This window comes from Oryza glaberrima, chromosome 4, assembly GCF_000147395.1.
Source record: "Oryza glaberrima chromosome 4, OglaRS2, whole genome shotgun sequence".
Taxonomy (NCBI): Eukaryota; Viridiplantae; Streptophyta; class Magnoliopsida; order Poales; family Poaceae; genus Oryza; species Oryza glaberrima.
In genome coordinates this window covers 3843940-3867511 of record NC_068329.1, presented here as the reverse complement: position 1 = coordinate 3867511, position 23572 = coordinate 3843940, and the positions used below count along the sequence as shown (strand labels likewise).

The 23572-nt window shown below is 40.0% G+C and overlaps 2 protein-coding genes across 2 annotated transcripts; both read left to right on the top strand.

Moving 5' to 3' along the window:
- Positions 1 to 6597: 6597 nt before the first annotated feature.
- LOC127771687 (serine carboxypeptidase-like 10) lies at positions 6598 to 12181 on the top strand. Its single transcript, XM_052297612.1, has 14 exons — positions 6598 to 6761; positions 7209 to 7345; positions 8219 to 8295; positions 8512 to 8634; positions 8764 to 8866; positions 8993 to 9030; positions 9387 to 9488; positions 9769 to 9849; positions 9991 to 10131; positions 10273 to 10344; positions 10421 to 10539; positions 10850 to 10963; positions 11898 to 11943; positions 12048 to 12181. The coding sequence occupies exons 1-14, from the start codon at positions 6598 to 6600 to the stop codon at positions 12129 to 12131; spliced, it is 1401 nt and encodes a 466-aa protein (XP_052153572.1). The 3' UTR covers positions 12132 to 12181.
- Positions 12182 to 17761: 5580 nt separating this feature from the next.
- LOC127771667 (probable inactive methyltransferase Os04g0175900) lies at positions 17762 to 23168 on the top strand. The gene is made up of 4 exons (XM_052297593.1): positions 17762 to 18265; positions 18343 to 18656; positions 22520 to 22584; positions 22736 to 23168. Exons 1-4 carry the CDS (start codon positions 17829 to 17831, stop codon positions 23033 to 23035), a joined length of 1116 nt encoding a protein of 371 aa, XP_052153553.1. The 5' UTR covers positions 17762 to 17828; the 3' UTR covers positions 23036 to 23168.
- Positions 23169 to 23572: the final 404 nt, after the last annotated feature.

Below are 23572 nucleotides of genomic sequence, written 5' to 3'. Positions count from 1 at the left end.
TACTTGACAATTTCAACTTTATATTGTTTTAGTTCCAAAACTTCTATTCTATAAATTAACTTGTAAGCATTAAAAATACATGATATTATTAGTATAAAAAAGGACTACCTTACATAGAAAATGTAAAAAAAATATAAATATATTGAGAGCTATCGGTGATGAAAGCTTTAATAGTTTGGCCGAATATGGAGGGAATAGCTCACAACAAGTGGTCCGAATAATGCAATCCAATAAAGCTATTTGAGATATTCTACGGTAATAATAGGATGAATAATACGAAAATAACACGGCCATGTGAAATGGACGAGCGTATGTACTGTGCATGTGTACCGCAGAAACAACTGTGTTGTTTCATTTGATGTGTTCTCTTTGAAAGAAATCAGATACTTTTCATACTACCAAATTGATAAAACAGAAGAAATAATATTTTCTAAAACACCGTACAAATGCTTGCACTCATAATGCACAAATACTAATCCCCATAAACGTACACACGCTCTATCCCTACAAACATATGCCGATATATCTTAAGATTGACGGAATCCACACAGATGGCTCGCTGTCGATAGATATTTCGCCTACCAATGAAAAAATAATTAGCCATAAATACGAGTAACCGTGTCAAAGCCTAGGAAATAAAAGTAGTACTTACAAATTAAGAAACAAAGAAGTTATAAAAAAAATCAAAAACCAAAAAATAAATCAGTCAAATTTCTGAAAAAAAAGGAGAAATAAATGTGTAGAGAACTAAAACAAAGATTGGAAGTACTTTTTTTAGGAACAGATTGGAAGTACTTGGTTGTCATGTTTCTTCATTTCTTTTAGGGACAATTTTGTTTATGCCTCTACTTTTATACCTAATATTAATTGTACCTTTATTTTTTAGGTTTTCGTTTTTGCCCTCGCTTTTTTAACTGAAAGAGGCGTTTAGCCTTATTTTTTTTATGGAAGGGAGTGGAGAAGAGTTATTGCAGTAAAAAAATAGAGAAAAAAGAAATAAATATTTTCCAAAATATTGATTGACCTTTTTGCCCTTAGGAAATTTAGGACTAATATCTGCCTCCACTCCACAAGACCACGACCTGTGCTTAGGGTTGAAACTGGTTCGGATAGTTTCCGTCCGTCCGGATCATTTTTCGGATTCGGATAGTTTTGGTCGGAACTATCCGGAAATTCTCGGATTCGGAAACGAATTCGGATTTTTTTTCTCAGAAACGAAAACGAATACATTAAGGGTGCTATCCGTCGGAATCGGAAAACGGTCGGAAACTATCCGGAATTTTTTTTATATCCGCAGACATTGAGCAAATTTTAAAAAAACACGTATATATACATAACTTTTTCATGCGGAATCAGATGAAGACAAACTTTATATCAACATTGTAGAGCTCGATGAGATCTACAACTTTCTTATTGACTATATTATTATTTGGGGTAGTTTAAGGGTCTAAATATTCATTATAATATACCATATTAATTTTTACAAAATCTCATATGTACAATTCAAACGACATCTGATGGAGATGTGTTCTATATCAAAGTTGTAGAGCTCAACGGGATCTACCACTTTATAGTTTATAGCATTTATATTTGAAAGCATTTAAAGTATAAAACAAACATTACAAGTTTCAGAGATGTGAAATAAAATAAATAACATCTCCAATTTATACAATGGTAAGTAATAAGTTATACATCTAGTAAAAGGTCTTGGGAATAGAAAATGATAATCATATTTGCATATGGATCTCTTAGAGGAACAACATAAAAATCGATTTTCCCATATGGTTGTAGGACCATCAACAAAATTAACGGTATAAATATTGGAGATGTTGATCTAAAATAATAAGCGATATCTCTTCCTTGATAAAGAAACTCAATTTGAGGGATTCTTTTTATACCGGTAAATATTCGCTACCATATTCGTTCCGTCTCGTATTCGCTCCGTATCTGTATTCGATAATATTCGATTTCATTTTCGTATCCGAGTTTTCGATTCTGATTCCGATTCCGAAAAAAAAATAAAAACGAATATGATAAAGCTAGTTTCCGTCCGTTTCCGATCCGTTTTCATCGCTACCTGTGCTTGTGGCGGCGGTGACAGGCGGCATCAGTGGGTTGGCCAGGCGGCGGGCAGCAGCAGCCGTTGGCGGCGCCCCGACCCGCGACGAGCTGGAGGCCATGGCAGCAGGGAGCAGCGGACAAGGCAGCGACCCGACCTAGCCGCGGCGAGGAGGAGGCCCGGCGGCGGGGAGGAGCTGAGGAGGCCGTGCGACTCGGTTCAGCTCCAAGAAGGCGGCAGGGGAGGAGGTGTGGGCAGGCGGTGGCTCCGGCGAGACGATGCGGCGGCGACGTTGCGGCGCATCGAGGCTGCGGCGGGTCTCCGTCGAGCCACCGTAGCGGGGCGACTAATTCGGCGTGCCGCCGCATCGAAGCAAGCCCGTGAGGCAGCGGCGCAGCCTTTTCCTGCTCGGCGGCATGACGTCGGCATCGTGCTGCTGCTTGCTTTCTTGATCGTGCTACTTCTTGCTGCGCTTGAAGCCTGGTTGGCTGCTGTTGTTGTCCTTGAATCTGCCAAACTTCGAAATGTGCAATAGCAAGAGAGGCTATAGATGTCATTTTACCAAAAATTTAACACCGTTAACAAGTCCATCTAAATTAGTGGTAAAACTTGGCTTCATTTGAGAAAAAACAGAGGCAAAAATAAAAGCACAGAAAAAAAAAAGGGTAAAATTAATATTGCACATTAAAGTAGGGGCTTCAACGAAATTGCCTCTTACTTTTATCGTCTCCTTTATAATAATTAAGTGCATCGTAATTGGTGATACAATGTATGTGTTGTGTTTATGCATAGGACAACACAAGAATATGAAAAATACATAACTTAAAAGCGATATGTTTCTCTAATCCAAAGTGAAAAAAAAGACATGAAAGCATATACGAGTCATTTGATATAGTGCCCAAAAACAAAGACATGAAAGCATATACGAGTCATTTGATATAGTGCCCAAAAACAAAGACATATTTACAAAGAGTGTTCCAAGAATACAATCTTTTGCTTCCTTTTTCTTACGAGACAAAAGAGACACGTAAAAAAAAATTTTATAGGGATTTAAATCTTGTGAAAATTCTTGGCTAATCCTATAAATGAAAAAGGGCCTTAGTTGATGCAGAAGCCAAAATTCATCACATCCTTTATAAAAACAAAATTAATTAATAATCAATAATGCTGATAGATCAGATAGACCCATCCAATAATTGTTTCGAAAGATATGCACGTCTGCTAAAGGTATCCTCAAAGATACGGGAAAATTTCCGGTTCAGGCTATTTACAGTGTGGTGAGGTGGCGTTTAATTTCAGTGTGCCACATTAGATATTCCCCTCTACATCAGCGTTGGTCACGACTCACCAAAAGTCACTTAGCACTTCCTGAGAAAACCCACTCTTCATCAGAGCATGTCAAGCCCTCAAGGCAAAGTACTCACCAGAGCTCGTCAGGGTGAAGATGGCGAGCCCCCAAGCGGTCCCACCTCCCCTCCCCCCACGTCCTGCCGCCCGCCAAGGCTACTAGTTCGAGCAAATCGGCCCATTTGAGAAATCGACGACCGTCGGCCAGATCCATGGTATGCTGCCACCAGCGGAGGACGCTCATGAGAAGTAGGATAGGATGGCCACGACACCCCGATCTGGTCATTGTTGAAGCTACACGACCAGTCTTTGTCGAGGTCATTGCCAAAGGGGGAGGGGAAGCCAGCGACAGTGGGAAGGGGGAGGGAAAGCCAACAATAGGGGAGCCTCGGCTTGCTTGGCACTGCCGAGGTCCCTGTGATCGTCGCCACTAGATCGTTGGGAGGGCCTCAGCTTCTCCACTAAATCCTCGGAGTCATTGTTACCAAAAACCGCCGTCTTCGAGCGATGAGATCCGTGATGGCGGTAGCGGCGGCCCATCGCCCAGCTTCGTTGGGGAGCTCGACGGTTGTAGAGATGTGAGCCCTTCTCGACTGTTGGGCAGTGGGAGATGGTGTTGCGGACGTGGACATGGATGTGACCAACGACGGCGAGTGGAAACGGAGGTAGGGACCAAAAAGGGAGCTGGCGGTGGTGGGCCGTCCGGTGGTGGGTTGTCCGATGGGAGGCGGCAGCGTTGGATCAACGGTGTTGCATGAGGGGAATGGGGGTTGTGTGGCCATGTGTGGAAGGAGAGATTTTATATTTGTTTTCGATTTGGACGGTGTTTAGTGTGAATTTTGAACAACTATCTAAATTGAAACACCATGAGGACTTATCTATACTTTCTATTACTTTCTATAAAGTTATAGCCCACTAAGTATAAAGCTTAGCATGCAACTATGCCACATCATCACTCATTAGCAATAAATTGCATATTTAATCCATGCAAGCATACAACATCATCTACAATTTATTTAATTTCACCATGTAAGCATATCCAATCATCACACCTTACATCATTTGCACAATATTTGAACAAATCTATCAATAATTTTTGTAATATTTAACATATACCTATCAATATGTTTCATATTAAAGTGCAGATATCATTTGTTTGTTTCAGGATATATACATGTTTCATTATTATTTTTCTTTTTTGCTGCTAACTTGATTATCGAAAAAAAAATATTGAGAATTTCTTAGTAATTTCCGCAGTAAAGCGCGGGTAAACACCTAGTATATAAATAAAATGTTAAAGGCTGACATGAAAAATAAAAGTAATAGCTAGATCTCCTTGCATTGTTGAATAAGGCCCGGTTTAGTTCTCAACAAAAACTCTTCACCATTTCACATTGAATGTTTGGACACTTGTATGGAGTATTAAATATAGACAAAAAAAATAATTACACAGATTACGTGTAAATTGCAAGACGAATCTATGATTTAATAATGTGGTGCTATAATAAACATTTGCTAATGACGGATTAATTATGCTTAATAAATTCGTCTCTCATACAGGCGGAATCTGTAATTTTTTTTTTATTAGTCTACGTTTAATACTTCAAATATGCGTCCGTATATCCGAAGCAACACGCCAAAACTTTTCACCTCCCGAACGAAACAGGGCCTAAACAAAGTTGAGACCTATTACCTCATTCTAGGTGGCACTCTTTAGAGCATCTCCAATAGGTTGGCCATCCCACTCTCCAAGCTAAAAATGGCATACATAGCAAGAAAATGAGGTGCAACATACTCTCTATTTGAATGGCGCCATCTCGTTGGCCAAATAACCAGGTGGGCTAGCCAAATCTAGCCAGCCGATTTGGCTGGCCAAACACAGCATCAAGCTGCCCCGAGCAAGGCCAGCGACGACGCCTCCGAGTCCAAAGCAGCTACCTCACCGCCACCACCTCGCCTCTTCCCATCGTCGCACCGTCGCCGCCGTCACGCTGGCCCACGAGTAGAAGCGCCGGCGAAAATCCCCTCACCTCAAGCAGTTGCCGCCGCCACCTCCCCATCCGACGTAGCAGCATGGTGGCCACCCAGCCCCGCTGCCGCGAGATCCGCCCACGACCGCGCTGGCAGGGTGGCACGACGTCGAGCATCGCCGTAGCCTCCCACTCACCGCCACCGGCGTCCAGCACTGATTTCCGGCGTCACAAAGGCCTCCCGCTCACCACCTTCTCTCGAGTGCCGGAGAGAGAGAGAGGAAGGGATGAGCAGCGGCGTGAAAGGAGCGGCGGCGCCAGTGAGATGGGAGACGAGGTGGTAGAGGGGCTGGCGAGGGAGGGCTTGGCTGTAGCCGTTGAATGGCTCGGGGAGAAAGGGGAGAAAAAAGAGGAGAAAAGAGAAGGAAGAAGGCGGTATCTGAGGCTGACAGATAGGTCCCACTATCATAAACTCATGATGGAGAGTCTGTTGGAGTAATTAACTAGTCTAACTAGCCAAACCGGTTGATGAGTAGGGTGTTTGGAGAGTTCGATTTGGATAGTCTATTGAAGATGCTCTTATGGGAAGGTTTAGGCCCTGTTTAGATTCCAATTTTTTTTCAACCTTCCAACTTTTTGTCACATCGAACTTACCTATACACAAACTTTTAACTTTTTTATCACATTATTTTAATTTCTTTAAATTTCTAATTTTAGCGTGGAACTGAACACCAGCACTAATCGGTTAGAAGCAACGTTGAGTTGGATGGACATTTCCGTTGGGTACGACGACGTGCCCATGTCATGTCACTCATCCGTCCCATCCATCCACACCCACTTCAATTCCACTGTAGCTTCACCTCTACTCCCTCTATCAAAAAAAAAAAAAAAAGACAAACCCTGATTTCCGTGCCCAACGTTTGATCGTCCGTCTTATTTGAAAAAATTATGAAAAAATTAAAAAGACAAGTCACGCATAAAATGTTAATCATGTTTTATCATCTAACAACAATAAAAATACGAATTATAAAAAAATTTCATATAAGACGGACAGTTAAAATTGGACACGGAAACACAGGGTTTTCCTTTTTTTTTATTATTATTTTTATTTTACGGAGGGAGTATGTCCTTTATTTCCCCGTTCACCTGTCCCCTGTCGGTAGCTTCTAACCGAGGTAGCTGCTGCTAATTTACCCCAAGCTTGAGCTAAGCTAGCTAGCCATGGCGACCAGGCTAGAGCAGTGCTGCCTGCTGCTGCTGCTGCTCTGCTCCTGCAGCTCCGCCGCCGTGGCTGCGGCGTCGCCGGCGGCCATGAGCAGCAGCAGGAAGGCGGTGGATCGCCTGCCCGGGTTCGCTGGCCCCCTGCCCTTCTCCCTCGAAACAGGGTATTAATATAAGTTTAGTAGTACTAGTAGTAATCTTACGCTCTGTGTTGCTTGCTCGATCTGCTGTGATCTCTCTGAAATCCTGCATTCGATCTGATTCTGAATTCTGAGCAGTGATTAACTGCATGCTCTGATCCTATGCTCTGCTGTGACCTCTGAAACTAAAAAATGTTTCGGTTCGATCTTGTGTTGATGTTCTTAGCGGTTTGTGCTTAAACTTTTCGGTCCTCTAAAACCACTCTCAGTGGTTTGTGCTTGTGCGTGGTGCTTGATCGTGTCGTGTGTATTTTGATGCATTGTCGTGTTTTTTCTTGTAACTTTTTTTCTTCTTGCTAAATTTGGATGGCCTCCTTCGATCTTTCCGGTGAAATAAGAGGATCTTGTGTTGATGCCTGATGAAGATTATGTATACGCGGCATGCATGCATGGCATGGCATGGCATGACAGGTACGTGGCGGTTGGCGAGGCTCGATTCTTCTACTACTTCATCGAGTCGGAGAGGAGCCCGGAACAGGACCCCGTCCTGCTCTGGCTGACCGGTGGGCCCGGATGCTCTGCCTTCTCCGGACTCATCTACGAGATTGGTAATGTACTATAAATACTTTACGGTTTTGCTAAAATTTTATCACAGATATTTGGGCTTAGTTGCAGTCGATTTTTTGAGCTGTTTGATGCTCTCTGAAATCTGCAAGAGTACAGCGTGGACACGAACTGATCAAGGAACACGGCTAGATTTTTTTTTTTTTTTTTTTTTGAGAACTGGAACACGGCTAGTTAAGACAGTTAAATTGGAAGCGTGCATGGCTGTGGGGCCATGGCACAAGTGAATTGAGCTGTTGCTACAATGAATGTTACTGCTAGGCAAAGAATGGCCAATGCAGTCTATTCAATTGAGATAGATTAAGCATTGCTACTGCTGTAGTGGAAAAAAATTCGGCTAATTTTTAGTCTAAAATATGTCGACATCTAGATAGATAATTTTTTATTAAGCATTACTAATTTTTTATTAGTACTGTACCCATGATACTACTACAGTACTGATCCCATCACATGACTGTAGTTTTGGAAATTGATTTTTTGCATTTTCTATGGACATATTCAAGCTTGCTCCTTCATGCCATTTTCCCATGCTCAACCAAGTATTTCAATTTTCTAGAGCACATATGTTCTACATCTGGTATCTTAGCCCCCTGGCCTCTCTCTCTGCCTTTTCTTATAAGTAGCACTTGGCCCCTCTCCATCTCTAAAACACTTACTCCCTTTGTCAAAAACAACCTATGGGGTCTCTAGAAGTTAATCATTTTTAGGACGAACAGAACACGTGCATGCTATATATAGCGAAGTCAGGATGGCATAGGCAAAATATTCTTAAACGATTTAACAGTGCTGTCATATTATTATTATTATTATTATTATTATTATTATTATTATTATTATTATTATTTGGTTATGTGCAGGCCCTCTCTTTTTTGATTTTCATGGCTACAAAGGAGGGTTGCCTACTTTGCACTACAAGGCAAACTCCTGGACCAAAGTTAGTACTCCTTTTCTTGTACAAGTATATGAAAAATGAAATACATAACAATTTCTTGTCTCCATTTCATATCTTAGCAGTAATTAGGTATCAAGAATTAATGTAAAAACTCTTGTTAGCATCCATAGCCCCAAACATCAAGCTCAAAACATATATAAATGTCTCTTGATTGAGGAAGATGCTTAATTTTCTTTCAGTTTGGTTCTCTGATTGCAGATAAGCAATGTTATCTTCGTCGATTCTCCACCTGGAACTGGCTTCACATATGCCACCACAGCCGAAGGACTCAAGTCCAGTGACACCATTGTTGTTCACCAGCTCTACACTTTCATCCAAAAGGTTCAATACACAACACAAACTATATACTTTAGTACATGTGTTATATTTCTAGTTCGCCGAGGATTTTCATTCCTCTTCCCTGTGAATTTGTGTTCTTCTCTAAGAATATATTGAATTGTCTTTCTGCAGTGGTTTGACGATCATCCACAATTCTCCTCGAATCCGCTCTATGTTTCGGGTGATTCTTATAGCGGTATAATTATACCTACTCTCACCATGGAAATCGCTAAAGGTAATCAACTTATATATTTTGATCACGCTTAATCCTTCTTCACTCTTATATCAATGAACATACAGGGCTAACTTTACTGCTCTGTTCATATTCTTTTTTCACTGATTATTTTTTCTTTTGTTCTAGGAAAAGAATCCAGAAACGAGCGGCATCTTAATCTCAAGGTTCAAGGTTTTCTTTTGTTTTTTGGTGCCATGAATTTATTTCAATTCACTTAATGCTATTTTGGTACAGCTTTTATTCTATTCTGAGGTTTAGCACACCGGTATTTTGCTCTGTTCAGTTTTCTGATATCCCAACATCCCAACACTGGTAGCTACACTCCAACAGTCACACTCTCATTGTGAAATAAAATCTTCAGATATTATGCCTTAAAATTTAATGGCACGATATTTGTTTTGACTTTGTTAATATATTATCTTTTGATTATCTGTGAACCTTATGAAATGAGTGATCAACGCGATACCTATTTGAAAGTATACTGTGATTCTAATTTATGAATGTTTGCACAAATATTCAGGGTTATATTGCTGGCAATCCATTGACTGACACTACCCATGATGACAACAGTAAATTTCCCTTTCTTCATAGTCTGGGAATTATAGATGATGAACTATATGAGGTGAGATAAAGAAGAAACATGACTTTAACTTGTGCTGTTTTGTTTATATTATGATTTCGGACATAGAAATCATACATAAAAATTTCAAATATCCAGGGGTATGGTTTTGCTTGGTTGTTTGGCTAGCTACCACTTGATTGAACTATCAATTCAAAAAATACATTTCGATTGAATTAATAAAATGTTTCCATATCAGATTAGTAACCAATACCATAGAAACATTGAAATTGATTCAACAACTACTTAACTTACAATGGCATTTTTATCACTGTGTATATAGGTTGCTCGGAAGAATTGCAAGGGAGATTACATGACCCCTCCAAACTCACAGTGTGCCAACTCTGTCCAAGCCATCAGGGATGTAAGGCACCCATCTACTACTTTCGGAAAAAAAAATTAGTGAATGACATATACATAAATAATAATATGGCACATGTATATTCCGTTCTCATTATTCCTTTTGGAACTATACCAAGTTGATGTGAATGATAATAATATGCAGTGCATAAGGGATGTGAATGATTTACACATCTTGGAGCCACGCTGCGAGGAAGATGGAATAAGTGTCATGTCCAACAACTTGGCTTCATCACACGATAGAAGAACAAAGCTACTTGAGTCGGCAGTTTCATCCGTTTGTAGGGTAAGAAACAAATATCTCTTACTCTGCGATTACGGTTTTTATGTCTTTATTGCTGACACTTGGAATTTAGGATTTGAAATTCCATAGTCTTATCGTTGTGGTTGTAATTCAATCTTTTTGTTGTATTTCATTTGACTGCAGAATGCCACCTATGTTCTGTCCAAAATATGGGCAAACGACGAAGCTGTAAGGGAGAGTTTGGGTATTCACAAGGTAAAGGAATTTTATATAATTAGTGATGTAAATAACAACTTAGAGGTAAAAACAACTGTTGTATACTACACTGCAGGGAACAGTAACAACATGGGAAAGATGTAATCATGACCTTCTTTACAAAAAGCAAATCGTCAGTTCAGTGGAGTATCATTTAAGCCTGATTACCCAAGGATACCGAGGCTTGGTATACAGGTAATGGAGTGAGCTAGATAATACTTTTTTTTTAAAAAAATGTAACAAAAGGAGATATATTTAACTGAAGAATCACCCACTAAGAATTGATATTAGTATTAGAGAAATTTCACGGTACTTGAGAAACTACTAGTACTTGTAGGTAATAAATTTTGCACTAAAACTGTTTGGTACATCGAGCTACTACAGAGGTACCTCCTGCTATCTTCTTAACATGATAAAATTTAACTTAGCCTCAGGTGAATTATTTTTCTTCTATTTCCTTTGCCCTAGGTCGACCATATTAACATTCCTTAATTTGACCTTGCAGTGGAGATCATGACAGTGTAGTATCTCTTATTGGCACCCAAGGATGGCTTAAATCTCTTAACCTGTCCATCACACATGGTTGGCGACCATGGTACGTCAACAGCCAAGTGGTAGGGTAAGTAAGTACTCCCTCAATCGTTGGTTAGCTCAAAATTGAACTAACTAACTTCAAACATGGAAGGAGGTAGTAAGGATCAGAGCACTATATATATTCTACTGTTCCATGTATTCACTGTCAGCAGGGTTAAAATTCCCAACTACCACTGGGAACCAGTTCTACATGTTCTGGCATAGATAAACACAAGCCGGCTGGTTTCTTGCAGGCAAATTTGAATTAATATTTTTATTGCTAAATCCAATTCAGTTCTCATAAATTAAATTTGTGACCAGCAGGCTGCAGTCAACGGTTTTCTGTGAATCGAGATTTAAGTCCTTGACCATCAATTTCTATATATAGTTTAACACCATAAGATTTATATTTTAGATTCATCGTGAGAAATAATTTTATAATATATAATTCACATGTTATTAAACTACATGGATTTCTAAGAATTAATTGTCAAAGATTAGCCTATATTGGGACTTAGCAAAGATTTCCTGTTGGCCATGGGTACTCCTATAACCTCAATGCCAGCTTTTTTCACTGAGTTATTATATGAAATGAAAAAGGGCCACTTCCGACAGTTGTTTTCTTTTGGATCAAATTATGGAAATATGAAAGGGAAAAGGGCAATTTCTTAATACGTTTCTTCAGAGGCAACTTATGGAAATATAATAGAAAAAATGGCTATTTCTAATAATAGTTTTATTCAGGGCAATTTATCCATTCTTGGGAATTGTTTTCTGAGGGGGCAGTTTATGGATATGTAAAAGAAGGAGAAAAATGTCAAAAGAAAAAAAAAGATAATGTTCTCAGGGTGTGTTTATAGTTTAACTGTGACGAATCTATGAATTATTTGGAACATCCATATAGTGAATTATATATGCATTAATGTTATATTATGCATATATTAATGTCCTGTACATTCTTCTTTTTCTAATTTTCCTAGGTTCACAAGAACTTACTCCAATAACCTGACATACGCAACTGTGAAGGTATAGTATTTGGTGGATACTCACATGCATTGCTGCTTTCAGTTATTAAATTTAGGCCTGAAATTTATAATCTAAGTGATTGATCAGTGTGCATGTATACGTAGGGTGCTGGGCACACAGCCCCGGAGTACATGCCAAAGGAGTGTTTTGCTATGGTTGATAGATGGCTTTCTGGGGAACCTCTTTGATCAATCCAGTAATTAGGAGCCTGTTCTTTACATGACTCTTCTTAACTAAGATTTTCTTATTTATATAAGTTCTACTATTTTTTTTCTGTTCTGACTCGCTTATTCTATCTTGCCGAGCCATTCATTCCTTTCTATGAAATAAAGATATGGGAAAAAAATAATAAATAAAGAAACAAAAGTATTTAATACGCAAATGGAAAGAGAGAGGGATTCAAACCCTCGATAGTTCACCGGTTTTCGAGACCAGAGCTATCAACCACTCAGCCATTTCTCCACATAATTGGTTATCAACATACTCTTACAATTGAAAATAGCTCCACGAGCAAAAGCTCATGTCAGAAAAAAAAATAGCGGTGCCACACTCATTCTACAATAGCATGTATTGATGAATCGGTAAAAGAAATTTTACTAAATTCAAAAAAAATTATATTGAGAAGTAATCTCTATGGAGTTAGAAACGGCATCAATTTTTGTCAAAGGTCCTACCCAAAATATTATCTTACTGCCTTCCATACAAATCATTTACATGACACAACCTAATTAATAGCAGGTCGAATTCCGGCATTGAATTGATCTACGGATAAGAATATTTACCCATCTGGAATGGAGATTACATTACTAGGAATATATGCGGAAGGCAAAATTTGCTACAGGACATCCAAAAAACATTTAATTAGCTAGGAGACACCGCAAGAACACGTTTCTACTGTAGGGCACCGTAAAAATTGGTAATTAGCTGCTGAACACCAGCAGGATTCTTTTATTGGTAAAATTTGCTACAGGACACTCAGAAAATATGTATTTAGCTGTGAGACACCACAAAGACGTGAATTTGCCCGAGGACACTTCAAAAATATGGTAATTTGCTGTAGGACACTGTGCACATTAAAATATAATATCCAACTAGTTGATGAGAGAGAAATCATATAAAATGATAGTTTTGCCCTTCTTCTTCCTCCTCCAAGTCTTTTTCTGGCTCACTTGGAGCGAGCTCCACCGGCTTACCCATGGCGGACAGCCACTCCGCTTAACATCACGACTCAATTGTTCACACACACAACTCAACACCCTAAATAAACAAAAAAGGGCATCGGCAACAAAAAAAAAGAAAGATTTTTTTAACACTGGCAAGAATGACCACACGCACTGATTGCTCCCATCCATGGCGATGGCGGCTGCCGGCACACATCACATGATGCTGCATCCGGCGTTGGGGACCTCGTAGCATTGCTGCTGTTGGTAGTACGGCTACCGGTTGCCGTAGTACCATCCCTGGTGGTCGTTCGGCACCGTCACCGAGGCCACTCCCTCCGTAGTACCCACTGGCCACCGGCTTGTTGCCACCGGCGCACGAGCCCCGCCGCCACAGCCGTAGCCATAGCTGTAGCCGCAACCGTCGCCGTAATATGAAGACTAGTTGTACACTGGGTTGTCGGGTTATAGCTGTAGCACGACAGGAAGTCAGCGGGCGCCGGCCAGATGGACGGCACAGCGACGCAAGCCGGCGGGCACAGGCTTAATGGACGGCACGGCTACGCCTAGCGTAGCCGGCACGGGCGGCACCATCATCATCGGCGGCGCGATCGGCTAGCTGCGTGGTGGCTCGAGGCTAGCCTGTTGTCCACCATGGGCAAACCGATGGACCTTGCTAGGAGTGAGCATCGGAAGAAAACAGTGAGAAGGGAGAAGACGATAATAAGGGTAAAAATATCATTTTGTGTGGTTTCTCTTTCATCAATATAGTGGATATTACATTTTAATGCGTTCAGTGTCCTACAGCAAATTACCACATTTTTGAAGTGTCCTCGGACAAATTCACGTCTTTATGGTGTCCTACAGCTAATTACACATCTTGTTAGTGTCTTGTAGCAAATTTTGCCTATTTTATTATATCCGGAAGAATTGGAGAGAGAACAACTGAAGTATGGTCCTACCCTTTGATTTTTTTTCTTTTCCTTTTTTCTTCCTTATCCTTTCTCCATCGCTCATTCTTTCTCTCTCTCTGCTCTCAACCGCTGCCTTCATCCTCGCTTGCTGCCGCTGCCCCTTCGCCTGTTGTCATGGCGCTCGCCTACCGTCGCCGCTCCGCCCGCCGCGCTCGCCTGCCGCCGCCGCTCCTCCTGTGGTCACCCGCTGTCACCGCTGCCGCTGCTCCCAGGCACCCCACCGTTGCCGCTCTTGCTGCGCTCGCCCGTCATCGCTGCTCTACCCACCACGCTCACTCGTCGTCACCGCTCCACCTATCGTTGCCGCTCCGCCTGCTGTGCTCGCCCGCTGCGCTTGCCCGCCGCCACCGCTCCTCCAGGCTCACCCACTGCCGCATCCACGACCGCGACGGCGCGCCGCCGCCAGAGCGAGATGAGGAGGATATGCTCACAATAGGGCCCATGTTGGATTAATTTGAGCCAAGGGCAAACTAGTCTTTAATGATTGTTTCTCTCTCCTATTCCTCCAAAAATAATAAAATAATTCCGCTGGTGTCCAGCAGCTAATTATTAGTTGTTTCGATGACCTACAGCAAATACATGTTCTTACGATGTCCACGTTCTTACGATACCCCCTAGCTAATTACACGTTTTTTGAATGTCCTGTAGCAAATTTTGCCTAGGCGGAAACATCTTCAGATTGAGTCTCAACTATTGGTAAAGCAGTTATACTTCCTTCCCCTAAAAGAGAATTTAGTGTAGTTGATCTTTCTAAGAGACGTGAATGCAAATAAAACCATCCCCTAGGTAAGCTTCATGGCCAAGGGGTTTTCTTAATAGAATGGACATTTGGCGATAAGATTGTATCCGTTTGGAGAGATATTCATAAATTATTAAAGATGCTGATGCAGGAATAATGCTGAGTACTCCCTCTCTTTCATCTTTCATCTTATAAGACTTTGTATTTTGATTTTTTAAAGTACAACTTCTTAAAAAATTTAGCAACATCTACATGAGCAAATTAGTCCCATTAAATGTAACATTAATGGATATATTTTAACAGTATGTTTGTTTTGTGTTGAAAATATAGCTATATTTTTCTTTAATTTGGTCAAAACGTCTATGGATGGAGCTAGTACTTCGAATATTTATTAAGAAGAGCATCATAAATTAGCGTAGGAATTAACTAAATTTTATACATTTTCTTAATTATTTATCTGGTGGTGTGATAATTATTGTTTGTACTTATTATTTCATATGTGGCTACTGTTTTGGATAATCAAAATAAACTCCTCAGTGTTCGTGATGACAGTATGGTGAATTATAAGTTTTTCGGTTAGTTGCAGCATCAAACAAATTGACATACTCTGAACCCCATTTTTAGAACATATACTAAAGTTAAGCAAATCTCTTATACCTTCGTGTCTCTCCCTGCTACTACCCCTTCAAAAAAAAAACCAACAACCCTATTTGGTTCTTTTGCGCCGTGTTGTTGCTACTTGATGGCGGTGTCATCGTCTTTCAGAAGAAGCTCCACCCATTGATGGTGGCGCCTCCCCGAGCTCCATGACACGGATCGAAGATTTTTTTTTTTTTTACCGGACTTCTTTTATTTTGAAGATTATAGATCCTGGTTCTGGAATGGAACCAACACAAACGATGGGTGCTCTGTAGTGGTGGGCTTATAGTCCGCACCACAAAATAAAGGTGTTACGATATGATTAATTAAATACTTCCTCCGTCTCACAATATAAATTATTCTAATATTTTTTATATTTATATTGATGCTAATAAATCTAGATAGTTTTATATGTCTAGATTCATTAGCATCAATATAAATATAAGAAATATTAGAATGACTTACATTGTGAAACGGAGGGAGTATGAATTATCACATTTTGATGGTGCCTATACACTGCACATATTTTTGCAAGATGCCATCCCTGCCGTGGGGCCCTCCATAAGGACCTTCTCCATTTCTAAACAATACATATGCTCTGAATATGCAAAAGCCAGACGAGCTGTAGAACTCAGCCATAGTTTTCGTCGTATAATTAATGTTGGAAAGAGTATTATTTATATTCCGTTAATAAATTAGTGGACTGAACGAGACTTAGTGGTGTTTGGATCCAGGGACTTAACTTTAGTCCTTGTATTTAACACTAATTTAGAGTATTAAATATAGACTATTTACAAAACTAATTTAGTAAATGAAAGCTAATTCACGACACAAATTTTTAAGCATAATTAATCTATAATTAGATAATGTTTACTGTAGCATCACATAGGCTAATCATGGATTAATTAGGCTCAATAGATTCGTCTCGCAAATTAATCTAAAATTATGGATGGGTTTTATTAATAGTCTACGTTTAATATTTATAATTAGTGTCCAAACATCCGATGTGATAGGCATTTAAAAGTTTTAGTCCCATCTAAACAGGGCCTAAGCTTATGTGATATTTATTATTGCAATAGATTACTGGATAACATATCCATGGTCTCCTCCGGCCCGTTTCCCGAAAGATGCCACTATCGCGTTGCAGATAACATTTTCTATCTCACTGCTAGTAAATTAAGAAAACAATAATAAATAAATAGAATAAATGCAATTTTACGCTCTTTAAAAAGAAGCAAGAGAACTCCAGGCTCCAGTAATCAATCTTATCAAGATCTTGAGTCCAAACAATCCCTCAACCCGTGCACTCCATATTTTTTTTCTGCCATTCCGAAAGTCAATAATGTAAATCCATGTAAATCTAGTTAAAATCTATATTTTTTGTGGAAGTAGTTAAAATCTATCTACAATAAACATATATGGTTTCAAAATTCATGTAGAGATCAAGGCCAGATCTTATCAGCAGAGAATTGGTTTTGCTAAAAATATGCCAGCACAGTTTAAGAGTAAATTTTACAAAAACTACATATTCTTTGACCAAATTATCACAAAATTAAATATTTATGGTGATGTGCCACAAAACAGATTTAACGATAAATTTATCACAAAGTTACAGGTTGGAGGCTAAGTATCGTAAAACTATAGATTTAATAATAAAATTATCACAAAACTATATATTTAGAGGTTTAAGTCCTTAGCACCAATGTTATGGTGTTATAAACATCCAAATTTTGTAATTAAATTGACGATAAACCTGTAGTTTTATGATAACTTTGTTACTAACTATGCAGTTTTGTAATACTCAACATTAAACCTATAGTTTTATGATAAATTTGGTGTTAAATCTTTAGTTTTTAATAAATTATATTAAATTTGTAGTTTTGCGATAATTTAACCAATATATCTGTAGTTTTGTTAAATCTACTCTATAAATTTTTATCATCCCCTCTTCCAAGTAACTACTACATATATTTTTCTATATACTAGAAAGATTACGTTTTATACCTATTAAATGGTCAACTAAAAAAATATATAGAAGGGATAAAAACAAAATTCGAGAGTATATAAATAAAGTAATCTGAAAAACTCAATGACGTAAAAGCGATGGACTAAAATTTCAGAGGTACACAATAAATTTTCTTTATAATATATGTTTAAAATTTTCTATTATATATAATTACAGTATGAATGTAGGTTATTTAAAATATAAAAAATTGATTTTTTTCAGTAAAAAAATATTATACACTATAAATAGCTAGTCCGCGGAAAATCTCCGTCATCAAAGTTCAGAGTTGAGAGTTCACATATCTTCAGTGGTCAGAGTTCAGAGTTGAGACGACAGCCGAGCCTTGTATATTGAGCAGACAAGCTCCCATGGCCTCGTACACTCCGGCCACTGCTGTCGCCGCCGGCGACGAGGACGAGGCGGCATGCTTGCAGGCGTTCGAGCTGATGTGCGCCTTCACCGTCCCCATGACGCTCAAGGCGGCGATCGAGCTCGGCCTCCTCGACGCACTAATTACCGCCGCCGACGACGGCGGTCGCGCGCTTTCCGCCGTCGAGCTGGCCGCGCGGCTCCCGGCGGCGGACAAGGCCGAGGCGGCGTCCTCGGTGGACCGGATGCTGCGGCTCCTCGCGTCGTGCAACGTCGTCAAGTGCTCGACGGAGGCCGGGCCTGCCGGCGAACCTCTCCGACGGCGCTACTCGCCGGCGCCTGTGTGCAGGTGGTTCACCGCCGGCGGCAACAGCCACCGTGGATCTCTTGCCCCCTCCGTCTTGTTCGGCGTCGACGAGGACTACCTGAGCACCTGGTAATTAAGAACTAAGAACTCGATCGAACACCTCACAAATTTTGCATCGCAACTACAACTTCTTCTCCGATGAGAAGGCATCAGTTGGCGGCGGCGGTGGGCGGCGGCGGCGCGGTGGCGTTCGAGAGGGCGCACGGGGCGCCGATGTTCGAGTACATGGGGACGAACCGGCGGCTGAACACGCTGTTCAACCAGGCCATGGCGCAGCAGTCCATGATCGTGATCAACAAGCTGCTCGACCGCTTCCATGGGTTCGACGGCGTCGGCGTCCTCGTCGACGTCGGCGGCGGCACCGGCGGCACGCTGGAGATGATCATGTCCCGGCACAAGCACATCGACGGAGTCAACTTCGACCTGCCCCATGTCATCTCTCAGGCTCCATCCCTTCCGGGTACGTACTGCAATAATCTATTGCTAACGTTAGTCAAATGTTGACTAGACAATATACCTATAATATATTCGCAGTAGTCGGCACACTAACCTCATTGTTAAAAATATAGTTAATTATAATTATTTTTGAAAACTTAGGATAGGTTTAACACAACTCCAGCTCCACATAAATTAGGAGCGGAGCTAGATGAAACACTCTCATAAATTATTTCTGAAATTGTTTGGCTGGTCTTCTACATGTTAGAATGTTGATAGATTGGATTAAATTTTTTTAGTAAGAAATGGCGGAAAGTTTGTTTTAAAAAGAATTGGTTGAAAAAAATGTTATTTTTTATTTTATTTAGAAAATCTTTAGATCAACAGTTTATTTCGGATTTTCAGTAATGTTAGTATATTCTAATGATTATTCTGCATTGTGAGCCCTTCACGTACCGGCACTACATATTAGAATGTTGATAGATTGGATGAAAATTGTTTACTAACAAATGCTGATGTGGAAATTTAGTTTTAAAAAGCAAAAGGTTGAAAAATGTGTGCCAGCCATAATGTGGTGGTCATAATTATAGACGGTGGAACAAGTCATTACATAATACTATAATTCGGACGTAATTATGTCTGGGATGATCACTACCATATCCGAGAGTCGTACAAATCAATTCAACTATGGCCAATAAAGCAAATCCTGCATCTCATGTTTAGTATTTTACCATGAATTAATGTTACTTTCATGAAACGTTATTGGTTTTAGAGCACATAATACAGAATCGCACATATTAATTTTTCAAAGAACTCGTGTCAAAGAGGAAAATTAAGTTTCTAGCAACAATATGGTCTATTTAAATACAGGTATCTTATCCTGCAAAAAAATACATGTATATATAAATAGGAGAAGTCCACGTACTCGCATTTACTTTACCTTAGAGTTTGCGTACTACCCTTAAATATTAAAAAATATCATTAAGTAAAAATAGTACGAGCTTTACAATTATTTACAAAATCAGTTTAAAGAACATTAGTATTCATCTGAGCAGGCACCTCATATGGTTTGGAAACTCTGAGACATGATGAAAGATTACATCCTTTTGCACGAGTAAATCAACTTCCTCAAAAGCATGTGGTTTAGTTGTAAATTTATTAGCCATTGCTAAAATTTGAGATCGGCCACGATCAGAAAGAGTAAACAAGGCTCTAATATAAATTGTATAATCGAATACAAAGAAACAAACCTATCCGGGGGTGAATGGGAGGAAAAAACCCAAAACATTTAACGGAATTAAAAGTTACTCACAAAACCTGATGGAGCCGGTCTGACCGACATGTATGCGTAGGTCTGACTACGTAGATATTGTTGGTCTGACCGATGGTATTGCTCCGGTCGCCCGCCATGCTACCGCCGCAACATCCTCATGCTGCCGGTATAACCACCTGGATGCCGCTGGTCTGATCGCTATGAAGCCATCGGTTTGACCGCCGTGTAGTCGTCGGTGTGGCCTCCAAACCTGAGAAAAAACACAAATCAACTCCTGAAAGTAGATCAACTTTATTGCTTCTAATTGTGTTTACAAAGTTCAACAACGCTCCTCTTCTCTCAAATTTCGACTAAACTCAAAATCTACGCTAAACCCAATTTTTTCTCTTAACTTTTCTCTCTCAAAAATCGATTCCGAGAAGCCTCAACCCCTTTCCTATTTATACCCAATGGTGGCAGCCCAAAACCACGAAGTTTACTTGAATAAGTAGTCCTAATCCAAAAGGAAATCTACCCATACAAGTAACAAACCTATCCTATTACAAATCAAACTCCAGCCTTCCTAAATTTGGACCACTTCTAAATTTGACTCCGCTTTCCATACGCACACAATCTCTCTTGTATGCCATACGTAATCTTCACCACCACGTGCATTATTCTTTAGCCTAAGCATCCTGCACGATCTCGTGATCGTCCAGACATCAACTTCTCCCAAGTCAACTCACGGTCCATCACCGGCAATACTCTTCCTTGGCATTAGAACACATCTAATCATAAATAAATAAGAAACCATATCCGAGCACAAGTTTTTTTTCTCAACATGACTCAACATTACGAACTAAGCTATACGTAAATAGAAACCATCTAGAAGTCATAAAACATGAAGTACTCATGAGTATCAAATAAACAACCTGAATCTGACTCCGAACAGGAGCCAGTCGGTTAGACCATCGGGCCAGCCAGTCTAACAACACAACATACTGGTCTGGCCGGTCCCATACAAAGACAAAACACCACTTAGCCAATGATCCAACAAATATGAAAAGCAATATAAATCACATGCCAATTTTTCACCACAAAATACATATAAATAAAAAACATTGGTTTCAAAACATACATAGGGGAGGATTATGAATAAAAGCATTGAACAACATCTGGTTCAAATTAGTATCAAATGCTATAAAAAGGACCAAATTTTTTGCATTACATATGTGTTGACGTAAAATATGACGCAACACACAAAGGCTTGAGAGATTTGCTTTAAGTCCACTGCAGGTCCTAAATTTGGGGTTCAGAGCATGCCAGTTACTTTGATCCTACAACTAACAAGGTTAGAGCAAACATCGGATGGAGATCCGATGCCAATAGATTGGCATGTGTACTGGCCAGCTAGCCGATACGTCTGATAGCTAAAGCTCAGGAGTATGATAACTCATCGGCTAGAACTCCGATGAAGATGATATAAAACATATTGGCTCACTGGAATTAAACTTATTAGCAATGATCTAATAGATCAGAACTAACCGAGACAATATAAGATTGAAGATAACAAGAAAATCCTATTTAGTCGATAGATCTATACAACGCGATGGATATATCGAATCAATCTAAAACAGTAATGTGGTTAAAGAGATACTAACTTAGTCAGAATATTGAACCTAACCAAGAAAAAGTTCTAACTAGGCTTATACGACTCTAAACAACAATACAATTAAAGATAGAATCTATATGACCTAACCGAGGAAGTTCTAGCCATGTTGATACAAGCGAAGTTGCCGAGCTTACTTCCTTATTGGAGATCGAACTTAACCGATGCAGCCCTACTCGAGAGCAAGGCCCCGAACTTGATTTCTCGCTAGAGATTGAACATAACTGAATCAACCCTACTCGAAAACAAGAACCCATCGAAAGGTTGGAGAAGTGTCAAAATTTTATATTCTGCGTATGATGATCACAAAGATTATATACCCTCGGGTTTGTACAAGTCCATATTAGACACGAGATAAGATTTTGTAATAAGAAAAGAAAAATAACTAAAATAACTAATCCTGCCTATTTAAAAGATATACTAAAAATATAAAACTGCATTGCCATGCTCTTCACGATTGCTCTTTGAATTCAGCCTTATCCATGTAAGTTTTCATCTACCAATCGGTTTATTTCCTTAACTAAATCCGCCAAAGAATCGTAGCAATTTTTTTGTGTTAACAATATGCCTCGTAACCTGGAAGTTTTGTTAAGTTTACTCGATCTTTCAGTAATCCACTGGGGTTCTATCTAGTTTAAAACATGACTTACTTAGGGAAGGATTAATATAAGATGATATGAAAATGACACAAAACATGACTATGAAATATTACCCAGATAAGATAGTTTTTCTATGATGGTCAGCGGCGGAGCCAGCATGGGGGGGGAGGGGGGGCTCGAGCCCCCGCTACCCAGCTGGACTCCATGGAAATTTGAGGGAGGAGAGGGGGAAAAAGAGGGAGAGGAAGAAGAAAATGGGGGAGAGGGGGGGGGGGGGGGCTGGAGGAGGAAGAAGAAGGCTGAGCCCCCTCTCTCCTCCAAACCTAGCTCCGCCACTGAATTGATGGTCTATTGGTCTTTTCATGCAGGTGTGAAACATGTAGCTGGAAATATGTTTGAGAGCATACCTAATGGAGATGCAATTTTCTTAAAGGTATGAAGAACAACATACAACGATCACTTCTCCTTAAATTCAATATTTAAATTTTAAGCTAAGATAGCATGGTGTTTATAATTTTATGTTTAGTTATGTCGATTTATTATATTGCAGACCATAAACAAATGTTTCTTTCATATATGTGTAGTCGATCCTCCACCTGCAGAACGACGAGGACTGCATCAAGATCCTCAAGAACTGCCACCAAGCTCTTTCGGACAATGGCAAGGTGATTGGTGTTGAGATTGTCCTCCCGGCGATCCCAGAGCCGGTCCCAACGGCACAATATCCATTTCAGATGGACATGATCATGCTCAATAATTTCCGGGGAGGAAAGGAAAGGACAGAGCTGGAGTTCACCAAGCTAGCGATGGACTCTGGTTTCAGTGGTACCTTGCAGACAACCTACATCTTCGCCAATTATTGGGCGCTGGAGTTTAACAAGTAGATCTCAGAAAGCATGCCGAGTTCATATTTACTACGGATTACAATGGGTGTATGGCTGACAGTTTCAATACCATGAAAACGGTTATGGATCAATAAAAGATGCACTTCTTTATATATATATATATATATAAATATATATATATAGACACTTTACTTTCAAAAAAACATAGTGGTGGTGTTGAATCGGACAAAGGCAGACGCGATATATGGATCATCGGATCACCAAATCCAACATGTCAGATGCGTCTCTTTTTCTCCACATCACCCCTTCCTCCCTCACTTCGCAGACGGTTTCCCTCCCCCGGTTTTGCTAATTTGCACATGTGCGTTGGCTAATGAAGTCGCTATTAATTTCCAACCAAACAGCAACATAATTTCCAAGCCAGCCGGCCAGGGAACACACATGCATGTGGTGCTGCCAGGCCTTACGGATCTGGCAAAAAATGGGAACGGAAAACTAAAACTCACAAATTAGTGTTGTATTTAGTACAGATCGTTTTATTAACAAGCACTATCCACTTTGCTCCCATTTTTAAAA